The 17281-nt window shown below is 40.9% G+C and overlaps 1 protein-coding gene across 2 annotated transcripts in view; it reads right to left on the reverse strand.

The window, feature by feature from the left end:
* LOC143022867 (transcription initiation factor TFIID subunit 5-like) overlaps nt 1-17281 on the reverse strand; it is an 83853-nt gene that overhangs the window by 22414 nt on the left and 44158 nt on the right. For both annotated transcript variants that reach the window (XM_076181251.1, XM_076181252.1), the window contains exons 6-10: nt 9051-9170; nt 5357-5502; nt 5053-5190; nt 3620-3813; nt 2751-2864 (exon numbers count right to left, since the gene is read on the reverse strand). In XM_076181251.1, the coding sequence (XP_076037366.1) occupies nt 2751-2864; nt 3620-3813; nt 5053-5190; nt 5357-5502; nt 9051-9170 (712 nt within the window). The remainder of the gene's footprint in view (nt 1-2750; nt 2865-3619; nt 3814-5052; nt 5191-5356; nt 5503-9050; nt 9171-17281) is intronic.

The raw sequence follows: 17281 nt of genomic DNA on the forward strand, positions 1-17281 counted from the left end.
AAGGGGTTAAGGGAGAGCGACTGGAGGAAGTGGATGGTTTTTAGATACTTGGGTGCAAATGTGGCAGGAAAAGGTGGAGTGAAGGTGGAGGTAGAATGTAGATAGAGAGAAGCGAGTAAATGCCTTGGTGGATTAAAGAGTGTAATGAAGAATAGACATTTGGGAATGGATGCTAAGAGAAGACTGTATGAAGGAGTGATTGTGCCAACAGCATTGTATGGGGCAGAAACATGGAACATAAGAGAGGAAGAGAGAAGGAGTTTGAATGTGTTTGAGATGAGGTGTCTGAGAAGTATGATGGGGGTTACTAGGGTGGATAGAGTGAGAAATGAGGAGTTGAGGAGGAGAACAGGGGTGGAAAGGGAGTTGGGAGATAGGGTTGATGAAAGAGTTTTAGGATGGTTTGGACACATGGAAAGAATGAGTGAAAAAAGACTAGTAAAAGAGGGGAAGGCAGATGTGGAGGGAGTGAACATGAAGGGACGTCCTAGGATGAGGTGGATGGATGGGATGAAGGGGGCTTTGGGGAAGAGGGGAATGTCTGTTGAGGAAGGACAGGAGAGGACAGAAGACAGGGGTGAATGGAGAATGGTTGTATATGGATGATGTTGTGATGCATGAGGTGGAATGGGCGGGGGGATGGGGGTGAGGTAGTATGTGTGAGTAAAATTTGACGTAGCCTGAAGGGATTTCTCCCTGTCTTCTCCTTTACACATGGGGGGACGGAGAGGGGGGGGTCGCCAATTTAATGAAGTGGCCTTGCTGCGGATGTGCTGTGTCTTGCAACACTGCTTCTGACCCAGGGCAGTGGACAAGGTGCAGGGATGACCTGTCATCCAGGAGGTGCTAAGATAAGAGGGAGGGAGGAGGGGTGTGGAGTGTATTTAGGGATGGAATGGGTGGGAATGATTTTATGCCTTTTCCTTTTTGGCTACCTCCCTTGTAAGGGGGAAAAAGCCTTGGTATATGTATGTGTATATATATATATATATATATATATATATATATATATATATATATATATATATATATATATATATATATTAATTATTGGTATGAGTGGTTGATTGCTAATTATTAGATTGTAATTTAAACTTGTTTGAATTGGCCTTTGCTCTCTGACATTTAACATACACAATTCTATATAGAAGGAAGTACCCACACAAAAATGAAGTAATTTATGCAGAACCCTCATAGGCCAGAGAAGCTGCTGGAGTAAATTGAATTGTATATATGTATATATTGCAATTAACACTTAGTCAACTCCTACTGAGGTGCAAAGTTCTGACATTTGGCTACCTCCTTTTTAAGGGGGAAAAAACCCTGTGTATATGTATGTACCACTATTATTTCACCAAAAAAGATTATCTTTATACTTTTTTAGTTAACATTAGCACATGAAACAGACGTTGAAATTATGGCTGAGCAGGTTAGGGAGTCGTTACTTGCAGCGAAGGTTGAGGGGATGGCAATTTGAATCCTGCCAACGGCAAAGTTGAACCAAGGGCATGGTTCAATAAATCCAGTGCTACAAAGTCCTCTGTGAAAGGCACTGTCCTAGCCTTCCAATAGGGGGGAGTTTGTGACATTAAACCACATCATGTATATATATATAAACTATAATTTCAACACCATTTCATGTGTTAATATTTAGCAAATAAGTGTAGTGATAATCTTCTTTGCTGAAATAATTGTGGTAATGCCTGCTGTGAATGTACTGTTGTCACATATATTCCCATATTTGTAAGGTTGGAATAAGGCGTCGCTTGTGATTACGCGGGTGTCCGATTACAGAAGGAACCCTATACAATGAAGTGTTTGTTCTTCGTTTTGCGTACACAGCCAGGCGCAGAACGTTTTAGTTAACTTGACCAATCAGGTTCAATCTCCATAGACGCAATTCCTATGGGCCAATCAGAGGATTTTTGTAGAAGGAGCCAGGGCGCCTTGGGCATGTCAGAGAGTCAGTTTAGGAGAAGTGCGTGCCATGTAGAGGTGTGTCGCCTCGGAGAGGTCGTCGGCTGAAGTAAGTCCTCTGTACTCCCCCTGTATTAGTCGCAAGATAATTAACTCAGCTAGTGTTTCATGTAGTGTTGCGTAATTGTCTATGGTAGTGACGTGCGAGACCTAGACAGTGTTTTCATTGGTATTAATTCACTAATTATATTTTCTTTCACCCCTGTTAAAAGTTTTCGAGCGGGAATCTTCTGTTTTGATACTTATTTACTCATTTGTATGTTCGGTGATTGTAATCCTTCATGTAATCCTATTAACTTTAATGAATAGTGTTAAACTTTCCAACTGTGTTTTTTTCACTTTTTTCACTATACCAAACAGTGAATGGCGGCCTTGTAATTTCTTTAAGTTACCCAAAGACATGGGGTCTTGGGAACTCATTCACCCATTCACTTTTACTATGTGTTACGAGTCAGAAAGCCTTGCAACTTTTATTTGAGATATCCCAAAGACATGGGGTCTTGGGAACTCATTTCATTCACTCTAAATGTGTTACAAGTCAGATGTGTGAGCGAGATTCGTAACACTGTGTCTTGCTGAATTGCTTCTGACCCACGCAGTGGGCAGGAGACATGGATGGCCCTTCATCCATGAGGAGCTAAGATGAGAGGGAAACAATGGGTGTGTGCCTTGACTACCTCCCTTATAAGAGGGAAGAGGCCCTAGATAGATATTTCTATATGCAACCATACAAAAACTACAACTTCCTAGAACAAAATCATTAAAATACAAACCTTATGACCTGTTAGTACACGCACACAACTGCCATTGGTACAATCCCATACACGAACACTACGATCACTTGAGCCTGAAGCTATATAATTGCTGTTGGGATGAAACTGCACTACCTGCAAACAATACAAGGAAAATTATCAAAATTTTAGTCCCACTCACAGAAGGGAATATATATATATACACATATATGCATACCTATGCAAGCAATCACATCACCATTTTGATGCTGGTGTGTTTTTTTGGGTGCCTGTATTTGGCAATACATGCAGCTCCAGTTTTTGTGTACTGGTCTAAATAGTGCATAAGAAGTAGAACCAAGTGTGGTGTGTGCTGCATTTGATGGGTGTGTGTACATAGTTTGTTGATTCTGACCTGGGCAGAGGGCAGGAGATGGGGATGATCCTTCATCCTAAAGAAGCTGAGATAAGTGGAAAACAAATATGTGATGGATGTGAGTGGAATTGGGTGGGGGTGGGTGCCTTGATTAGCTACCTCCCTTATGAGGGGTAGGCCCTTGGTATATAGATAGATAGAGAAAGGGAGAAAAGGTATAAAGGAGGGGAAATAGTTCGAGATAAGGGGAAGGGTGATTAGAGTGAGTTTCTGGGCCTAATCTGAAGAAGTATCCTGAAGAAGTTATCCTCAACCCCTTGGAGTCCACACCTCCTTGTGGAATTTGGGATAGGTGAGCTGCTCTATGGTTTGATAAAGAATCTTGAGTTGTTTAATGATCGCTGTGACTCTTTCGAGCCTCCAGCTTCTGTCCTTATCCAGACTAGTGGGGGCATCCATTCACAGGTGCTACATGGCAGTCCTAATACAATAATAAAGTGGTTATAAAATAAGGAATGTCTTGAATTTAACTTACATCAACATCTGAAAAGTGCCCTGTCAATATCCGCAAAGGCTGAGGGTGATCTGTTGCCCAAAGTCGAGCTGTGCGATCATGTCCCCCTGATGCAAAGTAGTAACCATGAGGGGAAAACTTTACATCCCATACTGAGAAGACATGGCCACGGTACAAAACCAAACACGTCCAAGTCTGCAAGCTCCATAAACGAACTGTAAAGATGTCAAACAATTTATGAGTTGCTGAAACTAATTTCTATAATATCTAAATATCTTACATACCTACAAACTTCTACCATAAAATCTATCTATATACCAAAGGCCTCTTTCCCCTTGAAATGGAGGTAGCTAGTCAAGGCATGCACCCATCCCATTCATCACCCATTTGGTCATTACCACAGATTTGACCCTCGACGTAATGGCTATTTTTGGCGAATTTTTGAATTTACAGCATACAATGTATGCCACTGACACTGTAGGGGTTGAGAGAGACTGGAAGTAATAGATAGCTTTAGATACTTAGGTGTGAATGTGGCAGGAGAGGGAGGAGTGGAGGAGGTAGAATGTAGATTGAGAGAAGCGAGTAAATACCTTGGGGGATTAAAAAGTGTAATGAGAAATAAACATTTGGGAATGGATGCTAAGAGGAAATTGTATGAAGGAATGATTGTGCTGACAGCACTGTACAGAGAAGAAACATGGAACATAAGAGAGGAAGAGAGGAGTTTGAATGTATTTACCTAAGGTAGGGAGCTATGCTCGAAGTCTTTGTATCTTTCAGCATCAAGTTTGTTCTTAAATTCTTAAATAGTGTTTGCACACACTGTTGCCTTATCTAATTTATTCCAGGTATCCACCACTTTGTGGTAAGCTATTCTTTTTCAGATCTCTTCTATTATCCTTTTTGAGTTTCTTTTTATGTCCTCTTGTTTTTCTGTTGTCCCACTTTAATAAATCATCTCTATCTAGGATTTCCATTCCCTTCCTATGGATGTGCTATGTCTTGCAACACTGCTTCTGACCCAGGGCAGTGGTCAAGATGCAGGGATGACCCATCATCCAGGAGGCGCTAAGATAAGAGAGAGGGAAGAAGGTAGAGGGGAGTGGAGTATGTAAGCAATGGAATGCGTGGGAGTGGTTTCATGCCTTTGTTTTTTGGCTACCTCCCTTATAAAGGGGAAAATGCCTTTGGTATACATATGTAGTTGTAGCTGAATTATCTTCTTATTCTGTGAACAGGCTTGATCACTTTTTCAGTGGTTACAAACATTCTGGGTAAAAGAGAATGGGTATAACAGCTGTAACTTTATATTTTATAATACGCGTATTGTGATGCACCATTGTACGTCAGACAGCTAATGTGGGCGCAAATATTTGACTTGTATCGAAGTGGTAAAAAGAATACATGATTATAGAGTTGGTAATGAAACTAAAGGACAAATAGTTACTAACTTGTGCCATCTTCTGATGATGAAAGCAAAAGGTTTCTATCTGGGCTAAATGAACAGGCAAAAACTGGTCCTGTGTGACCTGGAAGAGTTCTAGTAGGTTCAGCAGTTCTTTCATCCATCATCCGGGCAAGAACATCATCTATGTGAAATATAAATAAAAATATATCATAGGTATTATTGTATTAAAATGCTTTCACCTAACAGTTGATCAGTGTCTTGAAAACATCAGATATATACTCAAATTTTTAGATATTAAGAGAATACAAAATATATATAGAAAATGATACAAAAAAACTAGTTCCAACCTGCATCCTTGTCAATGTCATTTAGTTGTTCTGCTGACTTCATTGTCCTTAGCTTAGCTGGTGTTATGCTCTGAACTCTAATGACTGAGTCAGCTGTGCCATATGCAAGGAGACTAGAGTCATCAGAAATATCTGAGGCTGTAATACTGAGAAGTTCACACCAAATTAGAATTGCATCATAATTCTTTGTCGGAAATCTTCCTTAGGTTATAGAGGTATCCCTTCCAATCATCTAAACCCCACATAATGTAAAATTAACTGCAACTGGGTAACTAAGAGGTCCATGCATTATTAGGAAAAAATGATGTTACATACATACATGTACCAAGGAAGGAAGCTCAAAAAAGACAGTTATAGAAGAGACCTGAAAAAGAATAGCTTTCCCAAAAGAGTGATGGATGTATGGAACTAATTGGAAGAAAGGATAGCGTGTTCAAAAACCACAAGAATTTAAGAATAATTTAGACACCGAGATACAGAGACAGGACACCACGAGCACAGCTTCCCTTCCCATAAGATACAACTAGGTAAATACTAAGTAAATACAAGGGCATTTTCCTCCTTACAAAGGAGGAAGCCAAAGTCAAAGGCATAAATCCACTTCCACCCTTTTCATCCCCACATACTCCAGCTTTCCTACTATCCCATATATCTGCAATACTTCAAAGAGTGCCTTCCTGTCTACCCTGTTATAAGCCTTTTTCAAATCAATAAAGGCCCAAAAAAACATCCTTACCTTTTGCTAAAGCATGCTCACATATCTGCCTTACCACAAAAATCTGATTCATGCAACTTCTACCTGTCCTAAACCACACTGTTCCTCACCAATTACTCTCTCTGTTGCTCTCCTAATCCTCTCAATCAAAACCCTCTTATAGGCCTTCCCAACTACTCTCAACAAACTGATCCCTGTGAAACTACCATACTCACACTTGTCCCTTCTTCCCTTGTAAAACAAAACTATACAGGCACTCCTCCAGTCCTCTGGCACTCTACCCTCTTCTAGACAAACATTAAACAACCTCACCATCCAGTCCAACATCAGTGTACCTCCCTTTTTCAGACACTCCACATGACATTCATCTAACCTAGGTGCCTTACATGCTCTTATCTATCTATATGCCAAGAGATTTTTCCCTCTCATAAGGAAGGTAGCCAAACCAAAGGCAAATACTTAATTCCATCCACTCCATGCCTATCCACCACCTTTTACCCCCTCTCATATTAGCTCTTCATGGATGATGGGTCATCCCTGTATCCTGCCCACTGCCCTGGATCAGAAGCAATGTAGTAAGACACACTACATCCACAGCAAGGCTGCTTCACTTAAGTCAGTGACCCCTCCTCTCTATCCCCCTCATGCAGAAAAAGAGAAGATGGGGAGAAATCCCTTTGGGCTGTGTCAAAATATCATTCACACACAAGCACCCCCTACCTCCCCATCCCCCACCCCTCCCTTCTTTGCATAACAGTATCATCTATACAGTCACTCACCACTCATTCCTGCCTCCAAATGGCAGTGGACCAAAAATCACTAGAATTATTAGATTTTTTAGGGGGGGGGGGTCAGACCCCTGAAAACACATAATACATTCATATAACTGATAAAGACACATTAAGGGTTCTATTAATCAATCTATTGCCATGGGGCTTGGATGTGGTTCTACAAGATGGACTGTGGAACTGCCCATTTTCAAAACCCATCAACATTTCACCTTCATCATGAGGAGCAGCCATAAAGGGATGACACATCCCTGGACTGGGGCCAAGATCTCTCTCTATGAACTTCAACTGTATTTCTTCCAGTTCTCTGTATAACTAGAGCTGACAACCAACACCTGCCCCCTCTTCCTATGATTTTAAGCCAGGGGCAAAGAAACAGTCCCACAACAACACATTGAAAACAGTCCAAAGTTTCTTCCCAGAGAGATCTGTGGGGTTGGTATTCACCAGAAAATTTGGAAAGGAATAAAAAGATGTTTTGGAAGGAAATGAAGAAAGGGGTAGAGAGGAAAAGATAAAGGGTACAAATGGACGGATGTTAATGGAAGTAAAGGCAGTAAGGAGATTGGTATAATATTCAAGAGAATTGTTGAATGTGGGGGAGGTTGGGGATGGACTGATTGTGTTAGTAGGAACTAGGAAAATGACTATGATGGGAAAGGAAATTGACAGGGATATAGGAAAAGATGAGGTACAAAGTGAATTGAAAGTGATATGAGCAGGTAAGGAACCAGATTTAGATGGGTGTCATGTGTTCTGACAAAGGGAGGAACAGTTACAGTGGATTGGCTAGTGAGGTTGCTTAATGTGTGCTTAAGAGAGGGGTATGCCAGAGTACTGGATAATGCTTGTATAATTTCACTTTAAAAAGGAAACAGAGACAAATATGAATGCAGTTTGCCTTGGCTGGCTCGCTACCTCCCATATAAGGGGAAGAAACTTTTTAGTAAATAGTAGGTTTAGAGGGATCAATTTGTTTAGTTAGAAAGGTATATAGGAAAGTGTTAACTGAGAGGATTAGGAGAAGAGGGAGTAATTGGGGATTGATAGTGTGGCTTCTGGAAAAGTATAGAGTACATGAATTAAATTGTTGTGGTAAGACATACATGCAGGAAATTCTTGGCAAAAGGTAAGGATAATTTTTGGGCTTCTAAGAATCTGGAAAGAGCTTAAGATGGAGTCAACAGGAAAGCGTTGTGGGAGACATTGTAGATGGGGGGAAAAGATGTTCAGGGTAGTCAAAAACTTCACAAAAGTAATAGAAGTTATCTTAGGGTTGGGAATGGTGAGAGTGAATAGTTTGAGGTGAAAGTGAGGTTGCAATAGGGCAGTGTTATGTTACTGGTTGTTCAATGAGGTGATACAGGAGATAAATGCTAAGTTGATAGGCAGGGAATTGGAGATGGTTAGCAAGAGTCGAGAGAAGTGGGAGGTGGACCAGGTGTTGTTTGCTGATGATACTGCTCTTGTGGCTAGGTTAGAGGAAGGTCTGAGGCAGTGACAGAGTTTGGTAAGGTATGTGATAGGAGAAATTTTGAAGTAAATGTAGGTAAATGTAAAGGTGATGAGGTACATTGGGTGAGGATGGCAATGAGTTAGAGGAAAGTCTTAAAGGAGAGAGGCTTGAAGAGGTGGATAGCTTTAAGTTAAGGGTCACATGTAGCATAGAATGGAGGAGGCTGGGTTAAGGTAAACTGTGAAGTAATAAACAGATCCAGGGGGTAATAAAGGCACAGAAAAGTAAAACAGGTAGCATGATTACTGTGTACCTGAGTATATTGTACAGTATTTTCACTCAACCACATTGTTCAATACTATACTTTATCAATAAATCCTTAAACCCGTCACTTTTACTCATACAGAGCAGTAGATCAGACACCAACAGCCATTCAGAAGGTCAACAAAAGACATATTCCAAGAGGCTACAAGAAAACATAAAACTCTAACTAGCAACTTCTTGTATAGCTGCCTGACTACAAGAAAAATGTGATCCTTATATCCTCTACCTTTCCTAAATCAACATTGTTCCACCCCAATTACTCCATCACATTACTCATGTCAAATATCTTGCAGCAAGGCATGCCTCTTCCATAACAGGAACTGACAGCTGGAATTGTTTCCCCCCATTGTTTTAATAAGTAATGGCCATCCTATCTTATCTTCTCAGAATAATGCAAAATAAGACACTTACCTTCCCTGAGAATTTAGGAAAGTGTAGAAACAGATGGATGGTAACGAATCTCGGCCAAGAGTGACCCTCTTCAGTGCATCCCTGTAAGACTTTGCTTTTTCCATTTTGTCTATGTCACGCCTATAAAAGAAACAAGTAAATAAATTTACTTAATAAATTTGGATCAATCTTATATCTATCCTATAAATCAGTAAAGGGATCAATGACAGGTACCTGCTTGTGATGGTCCTGCAAGATGGATAGCAGAGCTGCCCATTTTCAAAACCTGTCACTCTCCTCACCTCCACTATAAGGTGCAGTTTATCAACTTCAGCTGTACTTCTTGTACCTTTTCTCATATAGGGAGTTGACAACTGACAAATGCTCTCCTCCTATCACTTTCTGCTAGTAAAAGAGAAATGGTCCCAAACCAATACAGCAAATTTGGAATATGCTGTTTCAGTATGGTCACCAAATCTCATTAAAGACATTGACAGATTGGAAAAAGTACAAAGGTGAGCCACAAAACTGATTCCATATATGAAAAATAAATCATATGAAAATCAACTAAAACATATGAATCTGAAAAAGCGTAGACTCAGAGGTGACTTGATACAGGTCTTTAAGATTCTAAAGGGAATTGACATCAAAAGTGACAAAATTTTCACACTGAATGAGAATCTGACAAGAAATAATGGTTTCAAACTGTCAGGAAATAGATTTAATTTGGAAGTGGGTAGAAACAACTTCACCAACCGTGTAGTTAATGAATGGAATAAACTTCCTGCAGATGCAGTACAATGTAGTTCAGTTTGAAGCTTTAAGATTTATTAAGAAAAACACCTAAGAAAGATGCTGTAATGACTGCCATTTATTTTATTTCATATTATTTGTTTGCTATTTGTCTGTTTATTGTTTCCTTGATTTTAATTTATTATTAGTTATCTGTCAATTTATTATTATTTACTATTTACCTGTTTGTTTAGTATTTAGCTATACCTATGCATTTATTTTATTTATTATGTTATAATTTTTATTTATTTAGCATTATATTTTTTTGCATCTAACCTAGTTATGGACCAAAAGATCTCCTGTCAGCATGCTCCGCCTTTGTAATCCTTTGTAAAACTTCTTCCCAGAAAGATCTGTGGGAGGGTCTGCCTGCTTCTAGCTGCCGTGAGGCTGCAGGTTCTCTACTTAGTGAAACTCAAGGCAACATTTACTGTTATCTCTATTAAATATCAGGGTTGGGTCCCATCATATTACCTGTACTTGGGACTTAGAATTAAATAGTTTTTCAAGCAATTGTGTTCCACTTGGAGTTTAAAACATTTGTTGCATTTGTACACGTCCACACACAAGCCTCCAGACTGACAACACGAAAAATTGAAGCTCTCAGGAAACACAACAAAAGTGGAACGTCTCAACAGCGTCATAACAGTAGGATACCTAGATTGTGTTAAATGGGAGGGAGAGTGCTCATGGATAGAGATGGCTAAATTATAGCATAAATAGTAAGCAGTGAAGCAAAATGGAAGAAAATGACAGGCCAGAGAGGTAAAATACTGGCAGAGCATCGAATCGTAACATAAATAAGTACCCAAAGCCATCTAGCGGTGCAAGAAAGAATCATAACATGAGATTTAGATCAGCTCTGGGAACAAGAAGATTCCTTTTGGATAGTGACGATAAAGGACATTTTCCTGGATTCAGTGGGTATGAAAAAATATTTTTAGTAGACTTTTAGAGATAGGGAAATGAGATTTATGATCGAATCAAGGAAGCAATGAACAAACTATGGAGAGAAAATAATAATAAAAAAAGTTAGTGGCTTAAAAATGTAATGAACTAAGAGGTAAGTGCACTAAAAAAAGAACTGGCTGAGTTAAGATGCGAAAAAATAAGGATAACACCAATAGTAGAACCATAAAGAGGCAAATGAGCAGACAATATCAATGAAAACTGAAAAATAGGAGAAAATTACTTACAACTTAGGAATGAATGGAAAATAGACCAATAAAAAGAGAAGGTAATTTTTTAAGAAATAATTCATCCACAATTACAGGAGAGTGTCGAAGATGCAGTCATTAATGTAATCAAGGAAAAAGAAAATCTAGCATGAGACACAGTAGGAAAAAAGTGTGTAGTAATATATGGCCTAAAGGAAAAACATAACTTACAGTCGACGCCATGGGTATTGGTGCTAAAAATGTGCGCCAATACCCGTGACAAATTATCAACCTCTTCAGTACGGGCCAAAATCTCGCGGGCAGCATTATCTGCCAGACATACGATGTGTCGTAATGATACTCGCATCATAAAATATAGTCACCGCTTATATCGATCGTTCTCTCTTTCACCCGTGAATTTTGATAACCATAGAAATTGTGATGAAGACAGTTTAGAGAGTATGTCATTACGCAGGGGCAACTACAATAAATATAATCAAGACGCCAATATGGCAGCCTCGCATATCCACTTGCTTCTCATACCGCCTACGTATGCGGCACCGTATGGAAGGGGTTAAGGACCCCCATTATACACCTAAGAAAACCGACACTGGTATTGGCGCGAAAGCACATGGTAGAGTAGGCAGAGCTTAAGTCCCACGTGCAGACAATAAAGATCTCAGTTGCCTATTGAATAACTCAGTTGCTTTTTGTGATTAGTCCTGACTGCATCGATTTCTTTTTCTGCTCTGATGTGCTGTGTTTTTTGTGGGATTTTTGTAATAATGCCATGAGGCCCAGAGCTCACAAGGGAGAAAATTGCAGCAATAAGCTCACTTTATAAGGCAGGAAAGTCTAACAAGGATATATCAATCCAGACCAGAGTATCGTTGCGCAGTGTCCAGAGATGGACAAAGAAATGCAAGACAGCGGGAGGTGATTATCCCCCACTCCAAGTCAAGAGGACTGGACTAGCTAAAAAGACATCAAAAAGGACTGAAGGTTATCCAAAGACAGGTGGAAGCTAAACCAAGGATAACAGCTAAAGAATTGAAAAAAATCCAAAACTCCTGCAAGATGTGTCTGTTAGGACAATACAATGCTGCCTCAAGGACAATTTGTCTTATGAACATCAGGCACCATGACACAAACCTCTTCTGACGGAGAAACAGAAACACAATCGTATGAAATTTTGTAAGAAATATCTGAATTGGGACAATGAAAAGTGGAAGAAGGTTTTGTGGACTGATGAGGCTACATTTAATGTTACTGGGAACCGAGGAGGTAAGGTTAGGCTCCGTCCGGGCACCCTGATAGTGTCATGGTATGGGGTGCGTTTGGGTACTATGGTGTGGGCAAGCTAGTTATATTACCTAAAAACACAACAGTGAACAAGGAATCATATTTGGAACTGTTGTGTGACCATCTCGAGAATTGCTTTGATGCCTGTAAGAGTGAGGTGTTCATGCAGGATGGTGCCCCTGCACACACAGCAAACTAGTCAAATAATGGCTTGAATTTGTAGGAGTGGATTGCATAAACGATTGGCCTTATAATAGTCCAGATTTCAATCCAATTGAAAATGTGTGGGCACTGATAAAATGAAGACTACGAGGACATAACACAGCAACTGTGGAAAAGCTTGTGAAGGAGATTAAGGACATTTGGCACAACTTAGAACCCTCAATACTCCAAAGACTGGCTGAATCTGTTCCTTGACGCCTTGAGAGCTGTCTGAAAAGGAAAGGACTACCCACAAAGTATTAGAGGCTGGTAGGTTCTACATATATATTAGTATTGCACTTGTTTTAGTGCTACAGATGAAAAAAAAAAAAAAAAGCATCACGCCAATACCTGTGGCGCCGACTGTAAATTGGTTCCTGGGAGATAAAGAGAAAAAATTGACATGAAAAATTCTAATTGTACAAGATGAAGAGCAATAATTAGAAAAGGAAGTAGAGGAAGTGCACAGAATGAGTAAATATGCAGAAAGAAAAAGTCGACCCCTAAAGCTCAAATTAAGGTCACAAATAGCAGAAGAAATTTGAGCAAAAATAGGGAAATTAGCAAAAAACAAACACTACAAAAGTACATACATACATATGCCAAGGCTCTTTCCCCCTTACAAGGGAGGTAGCCAAAAAGGAAAAGGCATAAAACCATTCCCACCTATTCCATCCCTGAATGCACTCCACACCCCTCCACCCTCCCTCTTATCTTAGCACCTCCTGGATGATGGGTCATTACTGCACCTTGTCCACTGCCCTGGGTCAGAGGCAGTGTTGCAAGACAGAACATCCACAGCAAGGCCACTTCATTAAATTGGCGACCCCACTCTCTGTCCCCCCCATGTATAAAAGGAGAAGACGGGGAGAAATCCCTTCGGGCTGCGTCAAATTTTACTCACACATACTACCTCACCCCCCATCCCCTCACCCATTCCACCGCATGCATCACAACATCATCCATATACAACCATTCTCCATTCACCCGTCTTCTGTCCTCTCCCGTCCTTCCTCAACAGACATTCCCCTCTTCCCCAAAGCCCCCTTCATCCCATCCATCCACCTCATCTTAGGACGTCCCCTCATGTTCACTCCCTCCACATCTGCCTTCCATACCTCTTTTACTAATATTCTTTCATCAACCCTATCTCCCAGCTCCCTTTCCACCCCTGTTCTCCTCCTACCTCCTCATTTCTCACTCTATCTAGCCTAGTAACCCCCATCATACTTCTCAGACACCTCATCTCAAACACATTCAAACTCTTTCTCTCTTCTTCTCTTATGTTCCATGTTTCTACCTCCACCTTCACACCACCTTTTCCTGCCAGATTTGCACCCAAGTATCTAAAACTATCCACTTCCTCCAGTCGCTCTCCCTTAATGCTCACTTCCAGCTACTGCCACTTTCACCCCTTGTACACCTCATCACCTTACTTTTACCCACATTTATCTATAGCTTTCTTCTATCACATACTCTCCCAAACTCTGTCACCAACTTCCTCAATCCCTCCTCCGATCCTGCCACAAGCGCAGTGTCGTCAGCAAACAACAGCTGGCTCACCTCCCACTTTTCTCCATTTTCTTTAACCATCTCCAATCCCTGACCCACTACCCTTGCATTTACCTCTTGCACTACCCCATCCATGTATAAGCTGAACAGCCAGGGCGACATAACGCATCCTTGACGAAGTCCCACCTTTACCTTGAACCACTCACTCTCTCCATTTCTAATCCTGACACAAGCTCTAGTACTCTCATACAAACTCTTGACAGCTCCTAGAAGCTTTCCTCCTATCCCATATATCTGCATAACCTCCCACAGTGCCTTTCTGTCTACCCTATAGTAAGCCTTTTCCAGATCCATAAAAGCCCAAAAAACATCCTTCCCCTTTCCTATAGCTTTCTCACATATTTGTCTTACCACAAAGATCTGATCTACGCAACCTCTACCCGTCCTAAATCCACACTGTTCCTCACCAATTACTCCCTCTGTTCCTCTCCTAATCCTCTCAATCAAGATTCTCCCACAAGCCTTCCCAACTACACTTAACAAGCAAATCCCTCTGAAACTACTACATTCACACTTGTCCCCTTTTCCCTTGTAAAGTGGAACTATACAGGCACTCCTCCAGTCCTCCGGCACTCTACCCTCTCTCCAGCAAACACAAAATAACCTCACCAACCAGTCCACTATCACTGTACCTCCTTTTTTTTAGACATTCTGCATGGCATCCATCCAGACCAGGTGCCTTACCTGCTTTCATCACCTTAACAACTGCCTTCACTTCATCCTTCCTTATTTCTCCTCCGTTTTCCTCACTCATCACTCATTTTCTTAGCATTTCCCACTGCATCTATCTTTCCCTCCCTATCCTCCTTCACATTTAGCAACTCCCTAAAATATTCTGCCCATCTTCCCCTTACTGCCTTCTCTTCCATTATCATCTCTCCATCTGCACCTTTTACCTTTTCTTCTCTACTTGATTCACCTCCTCTTCCTCTCTTAATTTCCTTCCAAAACATCTTTTTATTACTTTCAAATTTTTGTCATACTCTTACCCCACTTCACATCTGCTCTCCTCTTTGCCTCCTTTACCTTTTACTTTACTTCTCTTTTCTTTTCTTTGTACCTCTCATATGACTCCCTCGTCCTATTTTGTAACCAATCTGTGAAAGCTCGCTTCTTCTCTTCTACAACCTTCTTTGTTTCCTCATCCCATCATTCACTACCCTTCCTTCTATTTCCTCCTGTCCTTCTTGTTCCACACACCATCCTTGCACACTTTGTGACTCCCTCCTTGAACCATCCCCATTCCTCCTCCACATCTAGCTCTACTCTATCCTTCACTCCCTCCCACTCCTCCTTCAGCTTCTTCTTGTACTCCTTCTCCTTTTCCTTTTCATTTAAAGAGTTCACTCTAAGCACCTCCCTACCTTTTGTCCCTTTCCTCTTTCTCCATCTATCCTCCACTCTCAACTTACCTTCCACCAAAAAATGATCTGATATTCCCCCACCCTCTCCCCTTAGCACATGTACATCCTTAACTCTTCCTATCATAGTCCTATTTACCACTACATAATCCATCAACGCTCTATCTACCACCCTCTCCCATGTGTACTTATGCTTGACTTTCTTCCGAAACACTGTATTTGCTATCATCAACTCTCTTTCTAGACACATTTCCACCATCAACTCTCCACTACGATTCTTTCCTGGAACTCCACATTTCCCAACCACTCCATCAATTGGACCATTTCCTACCCTAGCATTAAGGTCTCCCAGTACTATTACGTTGACATTTCTCCCTAAATCCTCTATGCACTCATTTAAATCTATCCAATAGGCCTCCCCTTATTCTACACTCTTCTCACTGCCAGGCCCATATGCACTTACAAAGACCCACATCTCCTTTCCCAGTTTCACCTTCATCCACATTATCCTTGAGGAAACCTCCTCCACTCCACTACACGTTTATCTATCTCTTCACTTACTAGAATAGCCACCCTTCCCTCCCTCACCCTCTCTTCACTCCTGATAACCTCCCACTTACACTCCCAAACTTACACTCACCCTTCCCTTTCAACTTAGTTTCACTCAAAGCCAACACATCCATCTTTCTTCTCACAAACATACTACCTATCTCTTCCCTTTTACTCTCATCTGTACCACATCCATGCACATTAAAAGACTCAAACCTTAGGGTGCTGGTTGGAAAACTCCCAGACCCTCTTATGCCTTTACTTTTTTGTTTAGGAATGTCCCCTGTGGGGCTACAAGGAGAAGGATGCCTAGTCCCACTCCCCGTCCCTTTCTTCTCGCCTATTACGATCCAAGTGGAAATACTTGGTGGCAGTATTCTTTTCCCCCACCACAGGGAATTCCCCCACAGCAGAAAATGAATACTCAGAGAAATGGTACAGGACAGCAGCAAGGGGTTGGGGGACAGCATAACGGAGGGACAGTCATAGTATAAAAGTATATGGATAAAAAGAGACATGAATGATGAGAAAAGAGAAAGAGATGTTATGAAGTGAAGCTTAAAAAAGAAAATGAGAAAAGAACAGAGAATGAGAAAATGCAGTTCTACTGGAGAGTGCTAGACATGAGACTAAAATAATTCATATAAAGAAAAGAAAATGAAAGGTTCAGGGAATGAGATGGAGTAGAAAATTAAAACTTATACCAATCTACACAGATTAATTCCAGTACTAAACAAACTAAATGATTACCTGTCAGAAGAAAAACCAGACATAATGGGAACTGTGGAGACAAAATTAAGAGGTCTTCTATTAACAGTGTTGGACACAGATTATATAATTATTGGCTTAGAAACAGAGAGGTGAAACAGGGTGGAGTCAAGTTCCTGGTTAACCACTTCACTCCGGACTTAAATCTTGCGGGCAGCAGCCAATGCCAGCCGTACGACGTGTCGTAATAATACTCGCATCATAAAATATAGTCACCGCTTATATCGATCGTTCTCTCTTTCACCCGCGAATTTTGAAAACCACAGAGAATGGGATTCAGGGCACATTTGGAAGAATGTAAAAACACAGGGGTGACTACAATAAATATAATCAAGACGCCGATATGGCAGCGTCGCGAATCCACTTGCTCCTCATGACGCCTACGTGTGCGGCACCGTATGGAAGGGGTTAAGAAAAACCCAAGTGTGATGAAAGTTACATATGGAGAGAACACGGTGATTATCACAATCAGAGTCATAAATAGTGACATGAAAAGCAGAAAGTTTGCAGTGATTTATGTGCCCCCAAAAATGGGGTTTTGGAAAGAGGG

The sequence above is a fragment of the Oratosquilla oratoria genome, unplaced genomic scaffold (assembly GCF_046742065.1).
Source record: "Oratosquilla oratoria isolate Oo_2021 unplaced genomic scaffold, ASM4674206v1 SCAFFOLD211, whole genome shotgun sequence".
In the NCBI taxonomy this organism is placed as follows: Eukaryota; Metazoa; Arthropoda; class Malacostraca; order Stomatopoda; family Squillidae; genus Oratosquilla; species Oratosquilla oratoria.